The following is a 25825-nucleotide window of genomic DNA, read 5'->3' on the forward strand; positions in this document are numbered from 1 at the left end:
TGTTCAACATAATAGAGAGAGAGAGTCGAATCTTTCTTTTTCTTCTGTCTTAAGCTCATGAAGATTTTTAACATAGGCAGCTAAGGATTGTTTTATAGAATATCTAACAAATAACACTAGAAAAGGAATGAAACAGAATATAATAATTATGTCATTTATTTATGTTTCCAATGTAGTCTTTCTGTTCTTTTCAGATTTGCAGAAACATGAAAAATTTTATTCGTAGCATGTGGTTGTATGACTATAATAATGATGGTAGGATTCAGAAAGCTGAGTTAGAAACTGTCTTGAAAAACTATTGCTTTAACTTAAGTGATGATCAATTCAATAGGTAAGAGCGAACAAGTTAAGTATTAAAAAGCCACCTTTCGTTTATTTTACAGTTAAAATGTGTACCATGTTAATATTTTTGAAATTTTTTACTTACTTTATTGAATGTGAAAGTTTAGCTACGGCAAATATTTTAATATGACTATCTTTAAGAAAAAGGTTAAAATAAGCATGAAGATCAAGTACAGTATCAGAACTAGAAATTTCTTTTGTGGGAGATTTTAGTCTGGAGTCTGTCAGATCTGGGGGCCCAGTATATTAGGAAACATTCTTTGCAGAAAATGCTTTTAATTTCGTAATTTATTGTGCCTTTCTCTTTCTTTAAATTAATATGAGGGAGACATCTAATACTGTTTTGCCCAAACAAATGCTTAGTATTTAGTTATTTATTATTTTGATGTTACTAATTACTTAACTTTTTAAAAAAATACTTGCATTGCCTTTTTGTAATTGCAGTTTTTTTCAGAGGAAAAAGTGTTTTCCTCAGACAATACACCTTGTTACTGTTGAATTTTACCTGTTGCATTTGTAGAGAATTGAGTTATTTAAGACCAAATAGAAAACTACATCAGGCAACAGAAATAATTTTAGATCAACTACTACTAGATTAAATAACTGTCAATAAAGCTTTAACCCCAAGGGCCACACATCATACTTTAACGATTCTCGTGGGCCAGAAGACATATAAATTTTAAAAAATTTCTAAATACAATGGGAAAATATGGAAAAAGAAACTTATCAATAATTGTTGTTGTTATTATGCTTCTTGTATTAAATACAATATTTCAGAAACCAATTTTTGAATATTTTACTCCAAACTTGTAGCATAGTTAGAGATGTAAAATTTCCAGAAATTTTGAAGTGGTGGAAAAAAAAAACGTTTTTTTACTGTTTTTTCGGGAAAAATTGGAAAAATTGATATTTTTATGAATAAAAATAGGGTTTCTTAATAGCTCTGTGTTTCTTGTAACATATAAAGGGTTAAGCGTTAAAACATATGTGCAATCCACACATCTTCTTTTTCTACTTGACAGAAATGCACATAAACTCAAGTTTAATTATGAAACAAAAATGTTTTTTTTTTTTAACTGAGAGTTTTCTTTGTCAAACACCAGATATAAGTCAAGTCGTCATTCAACCAATGATATTGGATAAGATCTGTCTAATAAGAACAATTACATTTTCTATTTCAGATTGCCTTTGAAACCTGAAATAATAATTGTAATTTTTGAAATTAATATTGTTTGAAAGAAAAATAGGTATATAATATCTCCCTTCCTTACAATGTAACTTGGCTGTCTGAAAATGAAAGCTATTGAGTTTTGATTTTTTTCCAATCCAGTCTTAAGTCCAAATCAAAACTAAATTGGTTTTTCTTTTTCTTTCCAACAGAACCCCCAAACCAAAACTGCGTAATGGTTTCTAAAGTTGAACCAAAACATAAACTGGAGTTTCAGTTTATTCATACAGAAGAGCCAAGCACAGTAGTGAAAGTAGTCATACCTGCACTTTTGCACAAAACTGAGTTATTATAAGCAAGTTTTTCTCTGTTTCGTATTTTACTTAATAAATAAAATATTTTAGGGTCATTTGATCAGGCACAGGTGTGTACAATAATATTTGCAGTAAAAATTATTTTTTTAAATAAATACGTTAAACATTTTATCTTTTTTTCAGTTAAACATACTTCTTGTTGAAAAATAAACTTTTTACTGAAGTCTCCCCAACAAATGTTCCATTTTTTCCCTTAAAAAGACTAAAAAAAAAGGAAGAAAAAAGTTGTAGTATTTTTTAGGGAGGTGCCAACCCTGTTTTAAAATGTAAGAAGACTTTATGGTTTAATTTTATCTGCATTATTTTGTGATAAAATATTTGTTTAATTGCTACATGGATTCATTTATTGTTACAAACAAAAATAAAGCTCTTGAAAAGGTATTAGCAAGAAATATTATTTAAATTCTTTTTCTGTTTATTATTTATGTAGGTTTTGGAGTCTGTATGATCCTGGAAATAATGGAGTTATAAATTATAAAGAATTTTTGTTAAAACTTGGCTCTCGTGCTGAATCTTATAAAAGAATAATACCGAGAAGGATAAAAGACCAAGTATTATCATCGACATCATTTAATGCTTTATATACCAGGTAATGTATAATTTTGTTTAGTTGAAACATATTTCTCTACTTGTCAAAGTTTTTCCAAAAAACATTATCAAATTATATCAAGGATACCCAAAGGTGGAGGGAGAAATAGTGTAGACTGCACCATAGAAGTTTAAATGGGAGCATTTTTAGAGGTTTTTTTTTTTTTTTTTTTTGGTGTTTAGGTGGTGCACCACCGCTCTTGCAGAGATAGGCACTCTTTTATAGGGTAAAACACCCTTTTACTTTTCTTACCCACAACTAACGTGATTGAGAAAAAAATAATAGTATTTAGCACAATTTAAATATGATTCTGGAATTAGGACTGTTTGAGGATAAACGGTTAAATAAAAACTCTACACATTTTTTTCACTTTTCTATAAACTACGGAAATATTTGTTTATCATGTCTCCTATTATTAAATACCACAAAACTAGCATTGGACATAAATCATTTATTTGCACTTCAAACAATTTATATTATTTTTTCGATTACCAGTACAGTTTATCTGAGCTGATTTGACGCCTTTTTGACCCCGATCCACTGTTTACAACCTAATTATTTGAAAAAGACTGCAACAGACACACACAACATTATTTTCATCTTCACTTTCACTTCTCCATTTTGATGTAAAAGGCGGTTGTTTCACTTCATATGGCTAATTTTGTATGATATTATACCCTACCCTATATTTGGAACTTTATCAAATTCATTTTTATTCTTAACCACATGCATCAATTATATTGGAATTCTAATAACTACCAAAAATGCACGTACTTAACATTAGTATAGGAGAAATGTTATAAATTTAAAATTTTAACAGATAAGAGTAGTGCATCGTGATTGCCGCAGCACTGTAATTTTTTTTTTGGAAGAGTAAAAGAAACAAACACTTATTATATCCACAACTCAGACCACAGTTTCTGGTAATAAACAAAGTATCAACTCTTAGACTAGTAGTTTCAACATTTTCCGTAGGTGTCAGATGCATGTATAAAGAAAAACATAGGTAGCCCATACATGAAATACACTGCCAGCTCAGTCAATTCCAGCCGAGGACTCAGTCAAGTCCTCGGCTTCCTTAAAAGGTTTTCCACCTCCAGCTCAGTCACTCCTATGCCGAGCTGAAGAGTGCTAATGAGCACGAAACTGCAGTCCTCGGCTGGAGTTGACTGAGCTGGCGGTGTATTTCATGTATTTCTGCCTTAGCCCTGGCTATAGGGCGGTAACTTACTGAATATAGGTAGCCCATATTGAGGAGTACCCTCCCATTAGGTAACTTGACCCTGCATTGCATTTTAAGTTATTTCTGTTTTAGTACTTAGATAAAATGTTTGGATTTTTTCTAGTCGCTTAATTATTTTGCACTTAAAATCCATTCTCTTTCTGCAGCTGTTTTCATTCTATTCATTACATTCAATTAACTAACTTACAATGTTACTAAATATTGTTCTTGCATCAAAACTTTGCCAGCTAAGGTTTTCTTTTCATTGCTATCCTCGTACAAATAATAGCCGATGATCGAGTAACCGACGTGTTTCAAGCAAGGAAACTCGCGCCATGGCATGATAACTTGATAATATGTTTTGCTAATGTTTAACATGCAGGGAAAGACTATTGTGACAAGGCTGAACTCGATCCGGTAACTTAACTGTTTTACTGATAAGACTGTCATTTCAGGGGAATGAAGAAACGAAAAAACGGTCAACAATGAACACTACCTAGTGGAATTTAGGGTTCATCCACTGGAGTTAGGGTTACAATTTCAACTATCAAAATAGCCACCAAACAGGCAATGGCTTCGTTCAAATGCTGAAGCAATTTTCACCCGTCATACCTTGACGGGCGACTTTCTAGGAATAAAGTAAGGACCGAATAATCCAAAATGATAGCAAGAAAATATGAAGAAAGTATGGTTTGATTTGCTACCAAATGTCTGCTGATAGAGTGATCGAATATACTGTCATTTCATGGGAAAACAGTACAATTATCTATCAAGGATATTATATTTGTAAGACCAATATCAAGTGAAAAATAATATATTGATAACTACCCTGAGAAAATAAGTAATGTTTTATTTCTTTTTTGTGAGGATTGCACTTTTGCTAGGGGTATTTTGGAGGGAGGGAGGAGATAGAGTTAATATGCAGCTTATGTGCAAGGACAACTTATGTATGGGTGACTATTAGGGTGTCCCAAAAAAATGAAAGTCTTTATTTTAAAACGCATACCCTCTTATTTTTTTCCTTTTATATCAAAACCGTTGTAAAAAAAGTTTCATGCAATTTGAAGCACGGAAACCCGTGTCGACTTGCGCCTAAAGGCCTAAACGTGTAAATAGCATGTGTTTAGCGACGCGATACTTTGCGAAGCTCAAAGCAACTGTAAATAGTGCACAGAAAACAAATGAAAACAGAAAAACATTTGTTGGGGGGGGGGGCTTATCCGTGGCAACTTGCAAACTGTCACACGTGTCAGTATGAATACATTCCGGTCAACGAGCGCTCTATAGTCCTTCCATAGGGAACGAAACATAGCAGTGGAATTGCAAAGTTCGAAAAAAGAGATATTTTTAATAGGAGTCGCGTAAAATACCAAATTATACGGGCTTGAAACTTCCTTCTAACGGACAAGTTCTGTCTGTTTTGTTTTATGACATTCGAGAAGTAAATTTAACCATCAGTGAAAGTGCAAATCTCGCTATTCGGTAATGCATCATCTTTTGGGAAAAGGCTCGCATTCCCACCAAATCGTTGCCAAATTGTGTGAATAAATTTAAAAACTTGTATCAAATTTGGAGATACTTATAAAAAAGGGAAAGAAACTGCAAGAAGTATTCAGGCAGGACCAACAAGAATTTGAGAGAAATTTAAACAATTTATTCAATATTGCACATGCTGATGCACTTCGGTTAATCAAAATAGAGGAAGATGGACTTTTCTTGCAACTCCAAAGAGAGCCCGGCCGACGTAGTCACTTTAGGTTGAGCGGATAAAAAACTGGCCGACAAAGAGGAAAGGGCTCGACTTTGAGCTGTCAAAGAAGAAAACAGGCGCATCAAATACGATTCCGCTTCAACATCCTCGGCATTGTATGAACCTGTACAAGAAGATTCCTCTTCGAGCTTTAGTGAAAATATTAATTCGGAAGATTTCCCTGAAACATATAAATCAGTACCTGGAACAAGTTTATCAGAATCTGGAACAAGTATATTAGAACCTGGAACAAGTATATCAGAACCTGGAACAAGTATTCCAGAACCTAGAACAAGTATTATCAGAACCTGGAACAAGTATTATCAGAACCTGGAACAAGTAAATATGTAATGAGGAGCGATTTTATTACTCCAAAGTCAGTTGCTTCATTGGACAGGTGTCCAAGTATTCGAGATTATGTGTTTATTCTTGAAGCTACTATTGACGCACTTGGGTATAACATTGATGAATTTCCCATAGATAAATTTTTCAATTCAAAGAATTCGAACCGAAAAGCGGAAGGAGCACGGAGAAAGAATAAAAATTGGTTTTCAGTACGAGGTACCATATGTAGTGAATTTACCTTGGGATATGAAACCGTTGCCTGTTTTGGGTGCTCAAAAATCAAAAGAAGATCGCTTATCTATAGTTATTTCATATGGATGTGACGGAACAACTCATTGCTGAGTCTAAACTGGATAATTCTACAGGAAAAGAACAAACACAGGCTGTTTGAAAGGCATTTTTAGATTGGAATCTCGAAGACAAAGCTAAAGCTCTCTGTTGTGATACTACATCTTCCAAAACAGGTCCTTTAAGTGGTTCTTGCGCTTTTCTTGAGCAAAAAAATTGATAGAAAAATGCTTTCCCCTTTGCTTGCCGCCATCATATATATGAACTGATCTACTCCACTAAAATACAGTGCTATGGAGTAGCTGCGGAGTTGTTCCGAACTGTACCCAAATTTGGAAAATTTACTTGGCTTTTACCGTGCTGAACTTACTAATATTACGGTCAGGGATGACTATCAAGAGTTGATAGAACTGCTTATCATATTTTTAGGTGGAAATACAGAAAATGAATTTAAAAGACCACCGGGAGCCATGCACCAAGCTCGATGGATGGCTCGAGCGATTTACTCCTAAAACTATTACTGTTTAGTTCACAACTAAAATTACATACGAAGGAAAGTGAAGCATTGTTTGATGTCTGCTTGTTTTTAGTGACAATATACATGAAACCATGGCTTCAATGCATTTCGGCAAAGCACCCAAAAAAGATTTGTGCTTTTTGAAACAAGTGTACGAAAATGTGGACTCAATTATCTCAAAAGCTGCTCTACAACAATTCATCCAGCTTTTATATTATGGTCAATAATATTTCATTCCTTGATGGGAAAAAGATTGTCTCAATGCTTAGAGCAGTAAACGATGCAGCTGAAAGAGCGGGAAAAATGATGCAGGACTTTCATGGTTTGCTAACAGCTAATGAGGAACAAAAACATTTTGTGTTACGTTATGTTCAAGAGCACCGGAAGCTCGATCCTGACTGCAAAAAGCAAACATTGAAATAAAAATATATACAATAATGTTTCTTGTAGTCTAATGTTGTTGTAAATATCTGCTTTAAATAAATTGATGTTGCGTTTAGTAAGGAATTATACGGTTAGCAATCTTTCCACTGTAGTCGCCGTACAGGATTTCAGGTCCAACTTTGACCTCAAGTCGGCACAGGTTCCCGTTATTTTAATGCAATAAAACTTTTTTCTCATGTTTCTGAGGTGGAATGGAAAAAATTTGGAGGGTATGCGTATTCGATTTCACAAAATTTTTTTTCGCCATTATATCTTGGGACACCCTAGTGACTATGGAAAAATAAGATTGTGTATAATTAGCTGTTTTGGTTTTCAAATGTAATGTATATTATCTGAAATCTTTTAAATATTGTTTCAAAGTTTTTTTCTCCTTCATTATTATGTTTAGTTCCCTTTAATATTTTTCTCTCTTGATGCAAAATATTTTTTTTTAATTACTATTTTGTCTATTTAAGCCTTTTATTATGATTACAATTTTATTAGTTGATGTACTTTTTAATTTCAGAGAGGAGCAATTTGAGAAGCTCTGCGCTAAACTGGGTAGGGATGATCCAGCTATTCGAGGCCAAATTTTTAGCAATATTATCAACATATTCAAAAATAGAGTTAGTTCATCTTTTTCTTCGTTATCTTATTGTGAATAATATTGGATTACAGCCAGTTTTTAAACTAGGATTTTTTGCATTGAAACATGAAATGTGTCATAATTTTTTATTATTTCAGGTAGAGAAGAATTTTCCTACAGTTATGCGCGTCCTTGAAATTAAAGATGCTTCAAACTCTGGATATGTTTCTCAGAGTGTATTTCACCAGGTTTTAAACTATTTCATAATGCCAACCTCAGACCAACTCTTTAAACAGATATTGATATAGTAAGTAATGTTTAAATACCATTGCCTGTTTGCTTGTACAAAGATTTAAGTTTGTTTTAAATGGGCTGCATATTGGTTACTTATCATTTAGAGATAGTGCATTCCCCAAATAAATCTTTCTCCACTACTTGATTTAATACGAGGTGGGACCCAAAAATAACCGGATTTTTGTTCTAAAATATTTATATATTAGTTTATTCACAAAACTTCTTTATTCTCCTTCAAAGTGTTCCCCCTTAGATGCAATACACATGTTAATTCTTTTTTTCCACTGTTAGAAGCTCCCCTAGAACTCATTAACTTTGACCATGTCCAGTGCCCACTGTGAAGCAGTTTTTCCAGCCTCTAAATCATCAAAATGCTTCAAACGACTAGCCACCCCTGAGAGGCCAAGTAGCGGTTAATAGTGAAGGGTGTGTGTAGGGGAGTGTTATCATGGTGAAGGAACCATTCTTCTGATCTCCCGCCTGAGCTCCAACTCATTCTTGTTTCTTCTAAAGTTTCGTCAATCGTAAAACTACGACTCTCATTGATTTTTTGGCAGATTTTTTCAACTTTTTTATCATTTAGAGACATTGAAGGGCGCTCAGAGCGAGCATGATCTTCAACATTCATGCTACCACGTATAAAGCTCCTGCACCACTCAAAAACTTGTGTAGGGCTCATAGCATCATTCTTGAAAGCTTAATGAAGCATTTGGTAAGCTATTCTGTTGCCGATTTTTCAAGCAGGAAGCAAAATTTCAAGCTTACAGTTTTTTTTTTTTTTAATCTGCCATAATGAGTTCGCAGGCGAAAAGCAACAACACCCGAGAAAACTAACACTACGATCCAACGTTATCACTAAACTGATGCCACTTGCACAGCTGGTTTGTGAAGGTCTTTACTTGAGCCATCTAGCTGGAGAACACTCTACTACATTTAGGATTGGCATCGCACCATTAGCCCGGTTTCTTTTGGGTCCCCCCTCATACTGTTATTCATATATCTATGTTCTCAAAGAACACTATGTACAGTTTTTAAGCATTACTTTGTTTGATAACCAAATAAAGTGATTTAAAATTTTTATTGAAGAAACTGTATAAGTATCGGTGTTAATGCATCTATATAAAATAATCTATAGTTACATACTTTGCAGCTACAAAATTTCACCTGCTGCTACACGAATTCCATGGTACACTTTTCTCAAAAGTGTGTGCATCAATAGTAATGTTGCAGATCAAAGTAATCATTCACATATTTTAGGGTAAGAAATATACTCAAAAGCTTTTTGCTTTTTAAAATATCAGTTATTTTGCTAAAGTATTGGTTATTAAAAAATTGATGTAGGAATTGTAGTTACAATATGAATATTCTCTTTTATTAGATCTGTCAGTTGGAATGTGTGTAAATCTGTTATTAGAAAACTGAAGAAAAATGGGAAGAATTCAGAAAATTTCTTCAAACAATCATTAACAATGCCTATACAAGTAAAAATTTAATATGTCACTTTTTAAATACTGCAATAATGGTTGCGCTTGTTTGTTTGGAAAAAAAGAGAGAAAGAGAAAATCTATCAATCACTTTTATTATTGTGAAGTAACTAGGGTAAAAACATTTTGTATTACTTGATGTGCAAATATTTAATAAATACTTTGCTTTTGCATTTTGAATGTGTGAAATGTGTCTGGAGAACAGTGATATTAATTGTAAATCATTACATTTACTGTGCACTGAGATGTTTTAAATGTAAAAAAGTCACTAGTTTTAAATGAAAATAATTTGTTTGCAGTTTTGAGCAGCTTCTTCAGCAAGAAAATTAGTGAAAATATTAAATAACAGAAGTAGTAATGAAAACACATTTTTTAAATGATCAGTTTCAGAACATTTTTTTTTTCATTTATTATTCTTTTTACTAAATTGTTATTTCATATTATTCTTTAGACTATTTGTAGTGGCTTAGAAGTTGATGAAACAGGATATTAACTTTCCTTTTTTAAAATTGCAACATACTTTTAAAAGAGATTAAGCTAAAGCCCTATATATAAAACATGTTAATAATCCCTCCTAATAGATTAGTAATTTGTTAGTTTGCTCAAAGCCAAGACAAATCATATTTACATTTTCAAATTAAAAGATATGTAATTATATGACAAGAAAATAAAGACATGAAATTAAAAGACAAGAAAAATAAAAATCTCAAATGTAATTTGTTAATAGGAAACTTCCTACTGCAACTTAAGAAGTAGAGAAACCCTTTGGAGACATTTGACACTTTTGATAAATTTAGAAGTTTTTTATTTGTTAGGTGGATCAAAGAAGAAACTGTGTTTTTGTTTTGATTTTTATGAGAAACTCATAAATTTTTTGGTTCATCTTATATTTAAAGCTTTAGTTGAACTAACAACTCAGTTTACCAAGTAAAACAGCTTGGTTTTGAAGAAGGAACGATTCAAGTAACTTTCAAACCAAACATATTCAATAGTCAAAATTTTTTGAAAGAACAGAAAGAAAGAAAAAAAAACTTTTTTTTCTCCCTCATTCTATTATATTTTTTAATCTTACTTTATTATTACTCTACCTAATAAATTTTCACTACTACTCGCTGATTTTAATATATTGCATTGAACTTACAGAGTGCCCTTTAGTTTAAATCTATAACACTTTTCTTTGTCCTTGACATTAAAATAGGATCCCCCTCCCCCTTCCATTTGAAAAAAACCTTGTGTGAAAAAAAAAATAAAATAAAACTGAACAAACAGTAAGTTGTGATAAAAAAAATGCCGTAGATGCATGCACATATATAATGTCATGCCACCTTAATTGGTGAATACAATCGCCTCTCAATAACTTGAAGTCCCAAGGGTCTGGCTAAAACCTTAGAGTAATCAGCAGTTTGAGTTATCGGAAGTCACACTCCTTAGCTTACTCGATAATTATTTTTATTTTCTTTTTCAAAACTAGAACATAATAGATAGATTATAACACTTACAGTTTGCATAAAAGAGTACCGCATAAAATATCTTTTCACAGAATAAATTTTATTAAGATACTTGGAAAAAGGGTCTACAGCATACAGGGGGGGGGCACCATTATTCTTGCAGAGGAATGAGAACCCCTGGCAAAAGAATGAATGTTTCAATTGAATGAATGGTTCAGTTGGTATTACTTGACATTCTCTAATTCTGGTCTTTCGCAGTAAAATAATATATATATCTTACCGTTAAAGTGTATAATGCAGTTATTTTATAGAATACCTAGTTATTCCATGAAATAACTTATCGTGTAAGCTAAAGTGTGTAATATGTTATTAATTTGACACTTTAACTAGTTATTCCATGAAATAACTAGGTATTCTATAAATTAACTAATGAGAGACAGTTAAAGTGTAAAATAAACAATTTATCTGAAATGAATTAACTAGGTATCTTATAAATAAACAGATGATAGACAATTAAAATGAAAAAGAAGCAATTTATTTAATTTATGCAGCATATAAGTGGTTTTATAGAAACATACCATAAAATCATTTGTTACAAGGATTACTAAAATGACACTTGGAATTACAAAGAACATTATTTTTAAAACCAAAAACATTTTTTGTTAACACACTCAATTTTACACAAACATTTTTTAAATCTCTGACCAGTACATAAACTAACTGTAGCAACCTACTGGATCTAGATTATTTTACAATTTAATGGACTGCAGATTGTTATTCTATGAAATAACTAGTAAAACCATGAAATACAAGATAGTTTTACACTTTAACGAACATGATCAGTTATTCCATGAAACAACTAGGTATTCTATAAAATAACGGATTTCATACTTTAACAGTAACATATATATATTATTTATTATCTACATATAGTTTGTCATTTTTGTCTCTTTTGAAAAATTATGAAATTGTTGTTCTAAAGGCATTGTTAGTTTAATTCTTGGAACTTTGTTGAATGCTTAAAAGAAAGGTAGTTAACATTTCTTACAATAAGATTGATTTCTAGTGTCATTTGATAACGTGTAAAGAAGTTAAGCATTCATGTAGAAAAAAGTTTTCTAATAAATATTTAAGTAAATATCTTTCATTTTTGCTTTGCTTGTGTTTAAAGTCAATGCAAACTGCACTTTTTTGATTACTTATTTCTGTCTTTAAGAATGCCAAGATGGCAATTACTCGAGCAGAACTTAGAAGAACAATTAATCAATATCTCATCCTACCAATTAGTGAGGAAGAATTTCGAGCTTTAATGTTTATTTTGGATCCATCGCATACAAATGTAATCCAGTGTCATGACTTTTTGTCTCTCTTTGATGCCATTGAAGAAGTAAGTGTCAAATAAAGTATTGTTTTGTTGTTATAAAATTGTTCAATCTCTGTTAAAACCTAAAATTGATATCAATATGTTGATTACTAGCTCCATGTTTCCATTGTCAAATTGTATTCACCAAACATTTCTTGTAAAATTATACTAGTACTAATGAATAATTTATTCTTTTGTTTATTTTATCTGCATGTTAATTATAAAACAAACATTCCTTGAAAAATGTTTTGTTTATAGATTATGGTTTTCTCCAAAAACAGGTAGGAATATGGCATCATTTTTTTCATCTAGAATTGATTCATGATTTTTGTTTAAATATGATTGATACTTCCCTAAAATTGTGTTTTTAAGAAACTTTGAAGTGGGTGAAATCACTCAGACAACAAAGGAATGCATACTGCAAAAGCACTTATTTTCGTAAGGTGTAATTTTCATGAATATAAAGATATCGGTGAATTTCCGAGTTGGAAATTTCGCAAATTTTTAATAAACAGAACCGAAAGTTAGAGTAAACGAGGCTTAAATTTTTCGCGATTACAACGAGCTCGCAAAAATTTAAGCCTCACAAAAATTAGTACTTTTACAGTATGTCAAGGGGCATAGGTCAAGATAAAGTTGGAGACATGTGCAAATGTGTGCTTTGTTCACAATACCTTTAAGAAGATAGGGTGGAGTTGACAAAAAATGACAAGGATTTTTTTTCAGTGTGAATAAATGTAGATTTTTATTTTTGTCATTTATCTTTTCATTTCTCTTAGACATATTTGCCAATAAATTTATTTTTTGCATTGATGTTACTCATTTCAGGGCTAATTGCCTGGTTTATATTTGCTATTTTTTTAGAATTTGAAACCAGGGCCATCCTGTCACTTGGGTGATCAAGAAGGGTCAAATGCTCCCCTCCCTAAATTTCAAAAATATAGCATAAATATACAATTGTGTATGCGCTTAATTGTTTTTTCGCCTAATGTGTGTGGGTTGAGTAGGTAGCCGCTCTCCCCCCCCTCCCTCATCCCCTTCAAAAACTTTTAAACTACTTGGATCACACTTGGAAACTGACTAATGACCACATCCCTAGCCAGCAATATAGCCTAGAGATAAGTGTTTGGAAAGAATTTTTGTGTTGTGGAACATTTTTTTTTCTTTTCTTTTTTTTCTTCTGATAGCCAATTAGCTGGACAAAAAAGTTTCTCAAAAATATTTTGGATTTCCTCAAAAATGTTGATTACATTAATCGCCAACACATAGGTAGCCCATAAGAACCTCTGGTGCCTAACTCTAAAATGATTGAAGCAGGAATTTTGTTAAATATGCAACATTAAATTCTGAGAATAAAAAGTATTTATGCCATGAGATAGTGTAAATTTTATGTCAGTAAAGTGCAAAAACTTTAAATTTTTTTAACCTAGTGCAAGCTGCTCTCTTAGTGATGTTACTGAATATGGCTTTAGTTTCCTACTTCCCCTGTTGTATGGTTTAGAATTTATAATTAGGATCCAATAACTAGTTTGAATAACTAATGGTATTTTGTTGAAACAAATAATAAAATAATCTGTAAAAATTGCAGGATTTTGTGCATTGTATCACTCAAATTATTAAAGAAAAGGGCTTAAAAAATCATAATATTTGTATTTTACTCAGTTATTTTATTACTAGATTAATAAAAGACATATATTTTTTTTAATTAATAGCTTATATGTTCACTATTTGTATTAAGTACTGTTTAATGCATCAATTCTATTTAAAGTATTTTAAACTTTTTTCCCCTTTTATATTTTAGAAATTGAAGATGTTCTTTCTTTATTAAAAATAAAACCAGGAAAGTGTTAATCAAAAAATCAAAACGTTTGCATTAAATTCTGATGTGAAGTAAATTTAGCATTTATTTTTCAAATAGTTGCCTTTAACAATATGCCAAAGATGTTATACTCATTACTTATCTTATTTAAAATTGAACATGTGTTGGGAAGTAATTTAATATCACATTCAAAAAGTTTTAATTTTTTTCTTTGTGTCAGCATCATATTTCCATTTTTATATTATTTGTCTACTTATTTATTTTAATGTAGGAAAATGGCAGCCAAATTCTCAAAAGCCAAAGTATCGAAGAAAATTCGCCAAAAACATATGCCAATCTTTCCAGAGAGAAACTAAGGAGTGAATTTAAAAAATGCTTCAACAGGAATTTAAAAATGATTCTTAAGGTAAATTTAGTTGTTATCTCCCTTGGTATATTGTAGCATTTGTTTAAAACATTTTCTCACATTTTTAAAGTGCAATAATTATTTTCTGTATGTTTAAATTATTGATCAATGTATTGTATTACTTCAATCTCTAGATTTGGAAAAAAAAAGTGATTGTTAAAACTACTGGAAATTATTCTAAAGAAGTTATTTTATCATTATACAAAATCGTCATGAGAGTTCGTTTAGAAGGCAGGCAATACGTCGATCGCGATTGACTGGTCTATCTCGAGCCTGTTTTTAGTTGATCGTAGGCTCAATTTTTTAATCAAAAGTTAGTTGAATATTTTTCAAAACTGCTATAATCTCTGGGAGGGCCACAATTTTAATTTTCAATAAAAAAAATTCTTTTTGCCTTTTGTTCTTGGAAAATGTCCACTAAAGTTTCTATAGATTACAGATAAAGCTTGGTATAGCTGCGCTAGGGGGAAATCGATGAACTGGAGATGGAAACAACACTTCATCAGTGGCGTAGCTAAAGTGTTTGCCACCCGGGGCGGTTCCTCAATTGCCGCGCCTGCTCTCCCTCTCATTTTTCTAAACCAGGAATTGTCCACAATCTAGTTTTTATATTTGATCTGATATTGAACTGTTTGGAAATATATTTTAGTAATATTCATGGAAAGTATAAATAAATAATAGTAACATATTTTCCTCTGAAATTTTTCTCTTGAAAAAACATTAGCAAAAAAAGATTATGTTTATAAAACTTTTTTTTTCAGGCTATTGATGCTTTTGATTGTGAAGAAACAGGTGCTATGCAAGTTAATGAAATGAGAAACATTTTAGAAAAGTTTTGCTTTCCATTAAGTGATAAGCAGTATTATGACATAATTAATAATTTTCCTCAAATTAGTAATAAGATTTTCTATCATGATTTTATCAATCACTACAGAAAAAGCCCTTACGAAGTGAGTATTTTTGAATGGTTTTTATCAGTATTTAAAGCTTGATACAAATTTAATTTATTTGTTCTTCTCAAAGTTCAATTTATAATTCTTTTCCTTTTAACTTATTTTGCATGAATTTTTTTCATAAACTATATTACGGAATTCATATTATCTTGATTACTGTTGAAAACTAATAATAAAAAGGATAACCTTGTTATACTGATTAACAGCTTTTATAAACTTAATTTGTATGCGTTAAAAGTAACTTTAAAAACTTGTAAGAGTAGAAAATTATCAATAAAATAGAAATTATTAGACAAAGAAAATATCTGCATTCCAAAACAAGATTATAAACTTTGGAAATATTTGAAAGTTGTGCACAAATTCTCAGTTGTGCTGTGAAGTTCCTAATTTATTTAATTAATTTTGGTTCAGGACCAGATTGATCAAAACAATATTAATTTTCGTTCCTTTGCTTTTGTTAAATGACTTTCTAGGAATGATAAAATGTTTTATAGATCAAATGTAAATATGGACATATCTATTAAATGAAGGGATCTGGTGATCTGGAAGAATCTGGGAATACTTTCTAAATTCATATTTTATGACAATTATAGTATATGTTAAGTGTAGAGTTTGGCACTTTCAAATTTAAAGAAATTTCGATGTATTTGTTAGCATTAGTTGTACTATTCAAAATTTGTAGGAAAATGCAGTATTGCTTAGTAATAAAGGATGTGTTCCCAATAGCTACAATAAAATAAATGCTGCAGATAAAGCACAGAGTTTGTACAATTCTTCAATAATGATGTGAAATTCAACTTTCTCAAATGATGCTTGAGGCAAGGTAAATCTAACTGCCAACATTTCCCACATTTTACCATCATTCCAAACTTACCATTATTTTAATTTGGTTCATTTTAAGAAAAGGCATTGGAAACATCTTAATTTCCTTTTTGTAATTTCTATTTAAAACTTTTTTTTTTTTTTTTTTTTTTTTTTTTTTTTTTTTTTTTTTGAGCAGTTAGCATATGTACGTGGAGAGAGAGAATATAAAAATATTTCAAAAAAATATTTTTTTTACTTTTTGTAATTAAAAGTTCTATGGAATTATGTATTGTTTTGCTTTGCATCGTACAATTTAGGATGAAGAAAAATGGAAAAGCTATGTTACTAAGCTTGCAATTAACAATGAATCTCCAAGGATTAAATTGGAATTTCACGAAATATTGAACTACATTAGAGAAGTTGTTCATGCACATAAAGAAGAATTTTTGAAAGATTTCAGGGATCAAGACTTTTGTAACAAAGGAATAGCCAGGAAAGAAGTGTTTTTTAAACTTATTCAAAAGTATGTTTTCCGACTTACTGATGAGCAGGTAATTGAATTGTTTTTAGTTTAAATAAATGTTTTTTTTAAATTTATGTTTTGTTTAATATTTGCTTACAGCATTTATCTGTAATTATGAGTGCAAAATTATTAAAAACATATATTTGATTTACATAAACTCAAGATTTTTTATTTCTTATCTTTTTTTTGGTAATAAACTATCCAAAATAATTATACAAACCTAAATTTTATTCGATACATTAACGAAATCTAAAAATGTATATAGGTAAAACTTAAAGTGAATATTTGTATGTGAAGTGCATGTTAACATGCATGCTGCCTACATATTGGTACTCAACTTGGCAGTACTACACCATTGAAATTTTAGTGAGGTATTTCTAGGAGTATTTTTTCTTTTAGGGCTCTTGTTCTTTAGGGGGTCTTGGTGGTATTTGGGAGATGCATCATTTCTCTTGGGCACCCCTTGCATACATGATGTAATATGCAGTTTTTATTAGCTCTTGTAAAAATGACTACAATATACTCCCAATTATCCGTGCTAATCACCGGGCGGCGTAGCACGGATAATCGAAAAACACAGATAATCCGAAAAATCATTTAAGGAATATGCAGGATAACTATTTAAGGGGAAATTAGAAAAAACTAAATAATATATATATATATATACTTACACAAACCAGGAACTTTTCTTCAAAATTTATTGCTTAAAAAAATCGGGGATACATTTTTGTTTTCTTTGTTTGTTTAAATTGTTGCGTATGTCCGTACCAATTTTTCTTACTGCAATTATTTCTCCGTAATCGTAACCTCTTTCACTCATGTAATCCAATAAATGTTCCGCAGATTGTAGAGCAGTAGAATGTGAAATTGTATTTTCTTCATGTTCTTAATCTTCGTTTTCGGTCAGAGGCGTAGCTAGACCCGACTTTCGGGGGGGGGGGGGGGGGTTACTTCTTTTATTTTATACATATATATATATATATATATATATATATATATATATGTGTGTGTGTGTGTGTGTGAACTTTTACATTCTTTGGAATGGGGTGCCCCAAGTTCGATACTTGTGTCAAACAAAACAAAACAAAATCAAAGAATTTTTTTTTTTTTTGTAATGTTTTGGAAAATTTAACTTTTTTTTCCTTTTTCTCCATTTAATTTAAAGTGAAACTTTCTAGCAACAGGTCTAGTCAAAACCAGTCTATCCAAATCAGAGCAAAAATCAAAATATCTGATGAGCGTGTTCCGTTCATTTCAGTGTGACTGCTTAATTTAGAGGCTAACACACATCTACAAAAGCTGGTATCCCTGAAAGCTAACAGATAGATCTATTTCCGCCTGTGAACTGGATGTTTGACTTTCAATTTCATCGGTGGTCAGACTATTTTTACTAACTTGGTTCGCACTAAAAGCATGAAATAAAATAAAAAAAGACTTCTTGATTATAACCTGCAAAAAATGAAATGACTTTTCATATCGTTATATTTATATGTTGCTTTTTATATGTATTTACATTTATGCTAGTTCTAAAGCAGTTAATAAAATTTGAATTAAAAAAGAGGGAAGAAATATAGGCGGTAGAAAGTTATTTGCACAAAGCTGCATACCATCTGTTCTCCTTTCAAGTTTTTATTTTTAATTTTATTACCTGCTTTAAAATTTACATAAATATCTATTTGAGAGAGCAACAGCAATTTTCGAGTGTTATAAACAGAAGTCTTGTTTATTTTCTACTTTTTAATGCGAACCAAGCTAACAGAAATAGTACAGAACAGTCTAGATTCATTTCGTTTTTAAACATTTTATTCCTGTAATGCTATGCAGTTTTTCTTTTAAATTAAAATAAAATTTCCTTCAGAAAGGTTCGATGGAATTAATGCTGCTTCAGCAGACTGTGCTTCGTTTTCTTCAGAGGACGTTAACTTTCTCTTTTTAGAGCAACCATTTTCGTCATTTACATTTCTTTTGGGGGGGGGGGTTAAAAAGCTTGTTATCGGTTTTGCTCGCTTCATTATACAACAACGTTCACTTAGAATATACTATTCTAAATAGTTCAGACTGCACGTTTTTAAAAGAATACACAGTAAATACTGGCTGACATTTTCGACAAATCGATTTGATTGCGGTGGATTTTCTGGTTAGCAAAGGCCGTTTTGACTATGACAGCACAACGCCCAACAAAAACCTTATGTCTCAAATTCCGGCCATGCTATCATTTTCGGATTCAAAGCCCAATGATCTTCAAAGCAGCAAGCAAAAGCATTTTCTTCAACTCGAAACAGAAAGGGCTGAGGGGGCAAAAAAAGGAGAAATGCGTTCCACGAATAGGTTTTCTAGGAAGATTAACGAAAGGACAGTCGTTTCGAGCACTTTCTTGGAAGAAGAGTAAAGGGGTGAAATTCACAGGTTGAGTATTAGTTGCATTATGGATGAGTATTTCAAGTTCATGGTTAAAGGTCATTCAAGTTAAAAGCCATTTTGCTCTGTTATCTGGTTTAGTACTGTTCTGTGATCGCTCTCTTTCTTAAAATTATGATTCCTTAAAGAAAACCAAGATGATAGGAGGGAAAAGAAAGTTTAAGATTTTTTCAAGTAAAGAAAAAAGGAAAATCCTAGAATATTGGCCAGGTTAGATTTGCAGCAATTGCTAACCTCAAGAGGATAAATAATTAATCAAAAAACAAGAAAAAGAAAAAATCAAAAGATATGCCCAAAGTTTCTTTTACTGTCAAAATGTTTCCTTAAACTGGCAATAAAGCACTTAATAATGTAATAATGAATAAAGACCTAACAAAGCTAATACAGAGGAATTTTGATCTAGAGCCCATGTTGTCTATAGTATCGATTTCAAATTTTCACCATCATATTCCAAATTTCTATAAAGTTTCTTAAAGCCCCCGTATCTTAAAACCTCTTTATCTCGATTTTTTTCCTTCCTGTGAAATTCGAAACATACAGATTCAACTGTATGTAATATTCCCACTGCGCCGCTCATAAAATTAAACATACTTAACAATTTTCAGAATCTATGACAAAAAAAGGCTACATATACGTAGATTTAACAAATCAATCTCATTTCTAAAGCAAAGTGTGAAATTTCACTCAATTATCAAAAAAAAAATGTTGTAGCACAGTGAGGATTGAGGCGTCTTTACGCTTGAGGGTCACTCATTGAGCTGATTTTCAATGGCACTGGGGGAGGGGGGAGCGATGTGAATTTTTGACCACTGTTATTCAGAAAAAAAATTTTGATTTTTTTTTTCCTTTTCTTTTCTCCTCTCTTTTTTTCTCTTCTCTTTTCTTTCTCTCTCTCTCTCCTTTTTTTTGGGGGACAAACATTTTGGGGGGGTTTTGTCCCCCAAACCCCCCCTTAGCTACGCCCCTGTTTTCGGTATCATCACTTGCGTTTGATTCAGTAACAAGTTCAATGATATTTTTGTCAGTTAGACATTGAATTCCTGATTCACATTCGTCGTTTTTAAACCACTCTTCGACATTTTCAGCATCAACTGATTCGAAACCTTCGATTTTTTTTAACTTCCTCAATGATGTTATCGATATTATCTTCGTCAATCGAAGATTATTCTTCATCCAATGACTCTTGTGGCAAGATTTTTCTTTACGATCGTGCAAGGGTAACTGATTTTACTTTGACCATGCAGCTGCTATACCATGCACTGCATCCAATAAGGAATACTGCTTCCAAAAGTTTGTAAGCGTTACAACTTCGTGGATCAAGTTTTTAAAAAGTTCAGCTCTATACAGTCGTTTCATTGACACAATTACACCTTGATCCATGGGTTGTATTAAAGATGTAACATTTGCAGGGAGAAATTTACCGGTAATTAGCCCGTCATCAGACTTCAGCAAACTTTCATCCGGATGTGATGGAGCATTATCTAAAAGCAGTACTGCTTTCAAAGGTAAACCTTTAGCTTTTTAACTTCAGGAACAAAATTTTGGTGAAACCATCGCAGAAAAATATCTTTTGTCATCCACGCTCCTTTCTAATTGGAGTACATAACTGGCAAGTTTTTTATGCACCTTTAAATGAACGGGGTTTCTTGGCCTTTCCAATCATTAGGAGTTTCATTTTATGGTCACCTGAAGCATTTCCACAGCACATGATGGTTACTCGCTCTTTAGATGACTTGTGACCTGGAGCTGATTTTTCTTCTTGTGAGGCAAGTGTTTTTGTTGGCAGGCATTTCCAGTATAATCCTGTTTCATCGGCATTGTAAACTTGATCAAGAGACAATTCTTCGTTGGCAACAAATTTTTGAAATTCCACACAAAACGTTTCAGCATCAGTCACATCAGCATTTAAACGCTCTCCTTCAACCTGCAACTGTCTGATTCCATGGCGTTGCTTGAATCTCGTTAGCCATCCTGAAGACGCATTAAAGTCCCCTTTTAATTCAAGTGCTTCATGAAAAAATTTAGCTTTTTCTGAGCATATAGCACCCGAAATTGGAATTCCTTCCGCTCTCTTTTGGTTAAACCATTGTAGAAGAGCGGAATCTAAATCTTTGTAGGTCGACGTTTTCATACTTTTTTGATTATAAAGTGCAGATTTATCATCACAATCCCTAGTGTAAGAAGAAAGTTTTTCTCTGTTTTTCTTTAAAGAAGCTTTAAAGAAGTGTGATTCCGAAATGATGCACGGATAATCGGGAGTATACTGTATGTCTAAAATTCTTATTTGTACTTGAGGGATGTAAAGTTAGGGACTGCTACCCATTTTCAAAGTATTCCGATATTATTTTATTTAAAGCAACCACTGATATGATATAATGTATCAATATTATTGGTATCATCAGTGGTGTTCCCATAGGATATACGCCGTATACTCTCTAACATTTTTTAGACTTATTATGTATTGATAGCATACACTTATTTCGCATAATGGATTACTTGGAGTATACCCTCAGAAAAATTGATGGGAGCATCATTGGTTATCCCCATGATCTTAATTAGGAATAGCTTGATTTGATTAGGCCAAGGTTTGATCTATGGTTGTCTACAAAATGTCATCATTCAGTTTAACATTTTTGTTTAACGCTAATAAAATGATTTACATATCACAATACATATAGTAGATATTAGATGCATTTTATTTCTCAGATTCAAATTTTCTAATTAGGTTTTTGATTACTTACATGACAATAATTTTCTAATTGCAGTGAATTATTGTTAAATTTCATAGTCCTACATTTTTACTTATTGATTTTAAAAATGTAACAATGAACATTTTTTAAAAGAATAAAAATGAATAATGACCTTGTATTTTTAGTTCAAACATTTATGGGACATCCTTCCTAAAAATGAACTGGGACTCATAATGTACGAAGATTTTTTAAAGCAATTCGACAAACAGTCTTCTGAAAGAATTTCTATGAAAGATCCTCAAGCTCAAGCCTTTGTTAGAAGAAGCAGTTCAAGCTCATTATCAAGCAAGAGGTCTTTCAAACCAGCAATTTCTCACGGAACTAAGAATGAAAGACCTAAAACTGCAAATTCCGCCCTATCGTCCAGAAGTATTAGTAGTTTGTCATTGAAATCGGTTACATCTAGGCCAAAATCAGCAATTAGCAATAGATCATTGGAAAGAGCACAATCCATGATTAACTTAAATGGGAGTACAGATTTGTTGATTCAAGGAAAAGGTCTTGAAAAATGCAGTGTTCTCACTAATGAGCAATATAAGCAGTACAGGTTTCTTGACCTTGGAGCAGGTATCCATTCAAAATCAAGTAGTGCAAGAACTTCAAGGTCTCAAAATGAAAATTCACTTGTGGTAAGTTTATGTGTTTATATTAGTCCAACTCCAATTTAACGAACTTCAATTTTGCAAATTTTTCTTTTCTCCCCCAACTAAAATGAAGACAAAAAACCCTGTTTAGCGAATATTAAACCCCGAATTAACAAATTTATTTTAACAGAACAAATTTTTTTTGTTTGAATTAGGAAATGTTGGATTGTTATCTAATTGACATAATTCATGTTGTCTGAAGCAGAAAAAGACTTTTCTTGGAATCAGCCATTCTTGATGGGCGACAGGAAACCAGTGGAGGCGCTAGGAAATCCCTGACGGGGGGGGGGGGGGGCATAGCCAAATTTTTGTTTGCAAGTCCCCCGCCCTCCAATTTAGGTGATAAAGAAACTAATCATTCTTGCGTCTAACAACACAAATGCCCCATAAAAATTAAAAGCAAAAAATAAAAATTTTAAAAGAGATAAAATGAAATATGTAGGAAAAAAATCAAATTTAAAATTAAAAACATGAAATTAGGCTTTTATGAGCAGGTTCATCGTGAGATCAAGAAACTAGAACTGTCTGAGAATCAGAATTTGGCAAAAAATCTGAATATGATGTAAAATCATTATAAATGTGTGCTCTTCAGAGTTTATACAGAGAAAGAAAATTAACAGCAAGAATTTAGTTGTAAATGTAATGCTGCACTTACAGAAATTAGGGGGGAAATAAATCTTGCGGATCTACGGAGTCGGAGGGAAAATGGCAGACTCCAATTTCAAAAATTTTAGAGCATTTAACTCTGACTTCTTTACTCTAAAATCAGTTCCTTTCCCAGAAAATTTTCGAAATTGTAGCTCTGAAAACACAATTTTAGATGATGACAACTTGGGAAAGCACGGAAAAGGAAAGACAATGACAACTACTAAGTTTTGCTAGTGCAAAAGCTGAATCAAGAGAAAAAATTGAAAATCTTTTGAAGAGTCTTGCTAGTTAAAACCAATTACAAGTATTTTATCTGATAACAAATAGAAACTGGAAACGGATAAAAATTTTGCACTAAAAAAATTAGAAAAGGTGCAAATTTTTATGGTTTTTAATTATTTTCTATGGTAATAAAAGGTCTACATCGATTAGGCCTAGCTGGTGGTAGATGGAACCGGCAAACAGCCGGGCTGATCAGACAAATAATCATGATAGTTTCATAGGGGCAGGCAACATATTTCATTCCTAGATTTTTAAAAATATCATCCTGCAAATCACAGCTATTTGGAGGAAAATGTGTAGGCCTCTGAAGCATGTTTGAAATAGAAAATAAAAGTTTAAATGTAGTGAGCAAGATTTAAATTATACAAATGAATAGTCACACCAGTAGTTCTAAGCAGGACTGCCGAGACGGAAGAAAAATGACCGACTCCGACTTCGGGAATTTTAGAGCCTTTGACTCCGATTCTATAAGAACTAGCAGGGTCATTCCATACAGATTCAACGGATGAGTGGGCTCGACCATTTTTATTTTTTTTGAAACTCATATCCCAAAAGATGCATATGAATGATGTTTAAAACCACTTTTATTTTTTCTCTAACCTTAATCCTTGATTTTTTAGAGGTCATCAAAAGTCATTTTCATAGTCAAAAATGGGACTTTTAGACCTTTGCATTTTGGCTCAAATCTAATTGAATAACAATCATGGCAGAACATTATACATTTTGATGTTAAAGTACATAAGATAGTAGTCTCACACACAGAGTTATCTAGCTGTAACTTAATAATTAAAATAATGGCAGCAGGTCAAAGTTCAAGGTCAATTGTAAAATTTTTACTCATTTCAAAGGGTCATAACTCGCTTAGGGGATAAAAACACAAAGTGAAATATGGCAAAAACTAATCACTGGAGTCACACTAATGAGAAAATATAGCTGTAATTGTGTGTTTGTTTACCCTTTACAAATTACAGCCTCTCAAAGATCAGAAAATTGAGGAAAATGACATTTTTAGACCCCTGTAAACCAAAAGGGGATGGAATCAAAAATAAAAATTTTTTGCCAATTAAATATTCAATTCAAGTACAATACATGTTCTATGTGAATAAAATATGACAACGTATATAAAGTACAAATTGAGAATGAAAAAAGGTTAAAAAACCAGCAAACAGCTGTTTCGGCACTCAAGAGAGTAGAGAGAGAGAGAGAGAGCTGAAAGAGCCACTTTAGAGTGCCGAAACAGCTGTTTGCTGGTTTTTTAACCTTTTTTCATTCTCAATTTGTACTTTATATACGTTGTCATATTTTATTCACTATGCAATACAAAGTTTTCGACTACTTTTTATGTACATGTTCTATGTATTGTTTTGTGTATTTGGTTTGTAAAAAAGATACAGGTCTTCTAAATTGAGTACTTTTACTAGTTAATTCACAGTTTAAAGTAGAAAAAAAGTGAAAACTTCATTGCACCTTCTTAAATTACATATATTGTCCTCTATATAATATATTATACTGAAAAAACATATTGTAAGTATAAAAATAATTATTTTAATTTGATAACTTAGAAATATTTGGACATGAATGAGTAGTTCAGATTTGTTTGACAGCTTAAGTAGTTAACTTATGGACTAGACTGATAATCTACACACACAAAGTTTCAATATATACTAACATAGGCTCTGTACATTAACATATCCAAATTTCCTTAAACATATGCAAAAATATTATACATAAAAAATTTAAATTTCAAAAAGTGCATTTTTTATTTTTGTTTGAGTGTAGTTTTGAAAAAATGAACTCATTTAGTAGTCCTATAGTTGTAATGGTGACTCAAGTATATTACGTTTTGGAATGCATTACCAATGCACATTCATAATTTGATACTTTGAAACTGAACCTGGACCAAGACAATGACAGGGGTTCTAAATTTAGTGATCAACACAAGCTTTGTAATAACCTTTTTGACAATAATGGGCATCTTCTTTTGATAGTCTTTTTAGTAACACACTATTTTTCATACCTATTGCTAGGAGACAATAATATTACTGAGATAATATTTAAATAGGGTGGCATAAAGCAGTGATTAGATGTTGTATAGGGAAGTTTATTTGCATAGTCAAACCTTTCTTGCAACATTTTTTCAGCTAGTTTAATATACGGAGTGATCACAAGAATACATACAATGTTTAGTAGCAAAAATACAGAAGGTATACATTTCTGTAGGAATTAAAATGTGACTTCTAGTAGTTCTCCTTGCAAGCTAGTCTTAGTAGCATCAATTCTTTTTACCGTTCCTCTGATTCCCTTGCATTGTCCATTACCATGTGATATTGCTTAGAAATGCCATTTAGCTCTCAAGTTGACATCCCTTTCATGATTACATAAATT

At 31.7% G+C, this 25825-nt stretch overlaps 1 protein-coding gene across 1 annotated transcript in view; it reads left to right on the plus strand.

Moving 5' to 3' along the window:
* The first annotated feature begins 206 nt into the window (after positions 1–206).
* Positions 207–25825, plus strand: part of LOC129226847 (EF-hand calcium-binding domain-containing protein 6-like) — a 27020-nt gene continuing 1401 nt past the window's right edge. The window contains exons 1-10 of the mRNA XM_054861476.1: positions 207–331; positions 2315–2435; positions 7763–7911; positions 9049–9156; positions 9277–9379; positions 12047–12217; positions 14284–14418; positions 15180–15368; positions 16493–16726; positions 21992–22151. Coding sequence (XP_054717451.1) covers positions 207–331; positions 2315–2435; positions 7763–7911; positions 9049–9156; positions 9277–9379; positions 12047–12217; positions 14284–14418; positions 15180–15368; positions 16493–16726; positions 21992–22151 — 1495 coding nt within the window. The remainder of the gene's footprint in view (positions 332–2314; positions 2436–7762; positions 7912–9048; positions 9157–9276; positions 9380–12046; positions 12218–14283; positions 14419–15179; positions 15369–16492; positions 16727–21991; positions 22152–25825) is intronic.

Source organism: Uloborus diversus, chromosome 7 (genome assembly GCF_026930045.1).
Source record: "Uloborus diversus isolate 005 chromosome 7, Udiv.v.3.1, whole genome shotgun sequence".
Classification (NCBI taxonomy): Eukaryota; Metazoa; Arthropoda; class Arachnida; order Araneae; family Uloboridae; genus Uloborus; species Uloborus diversus.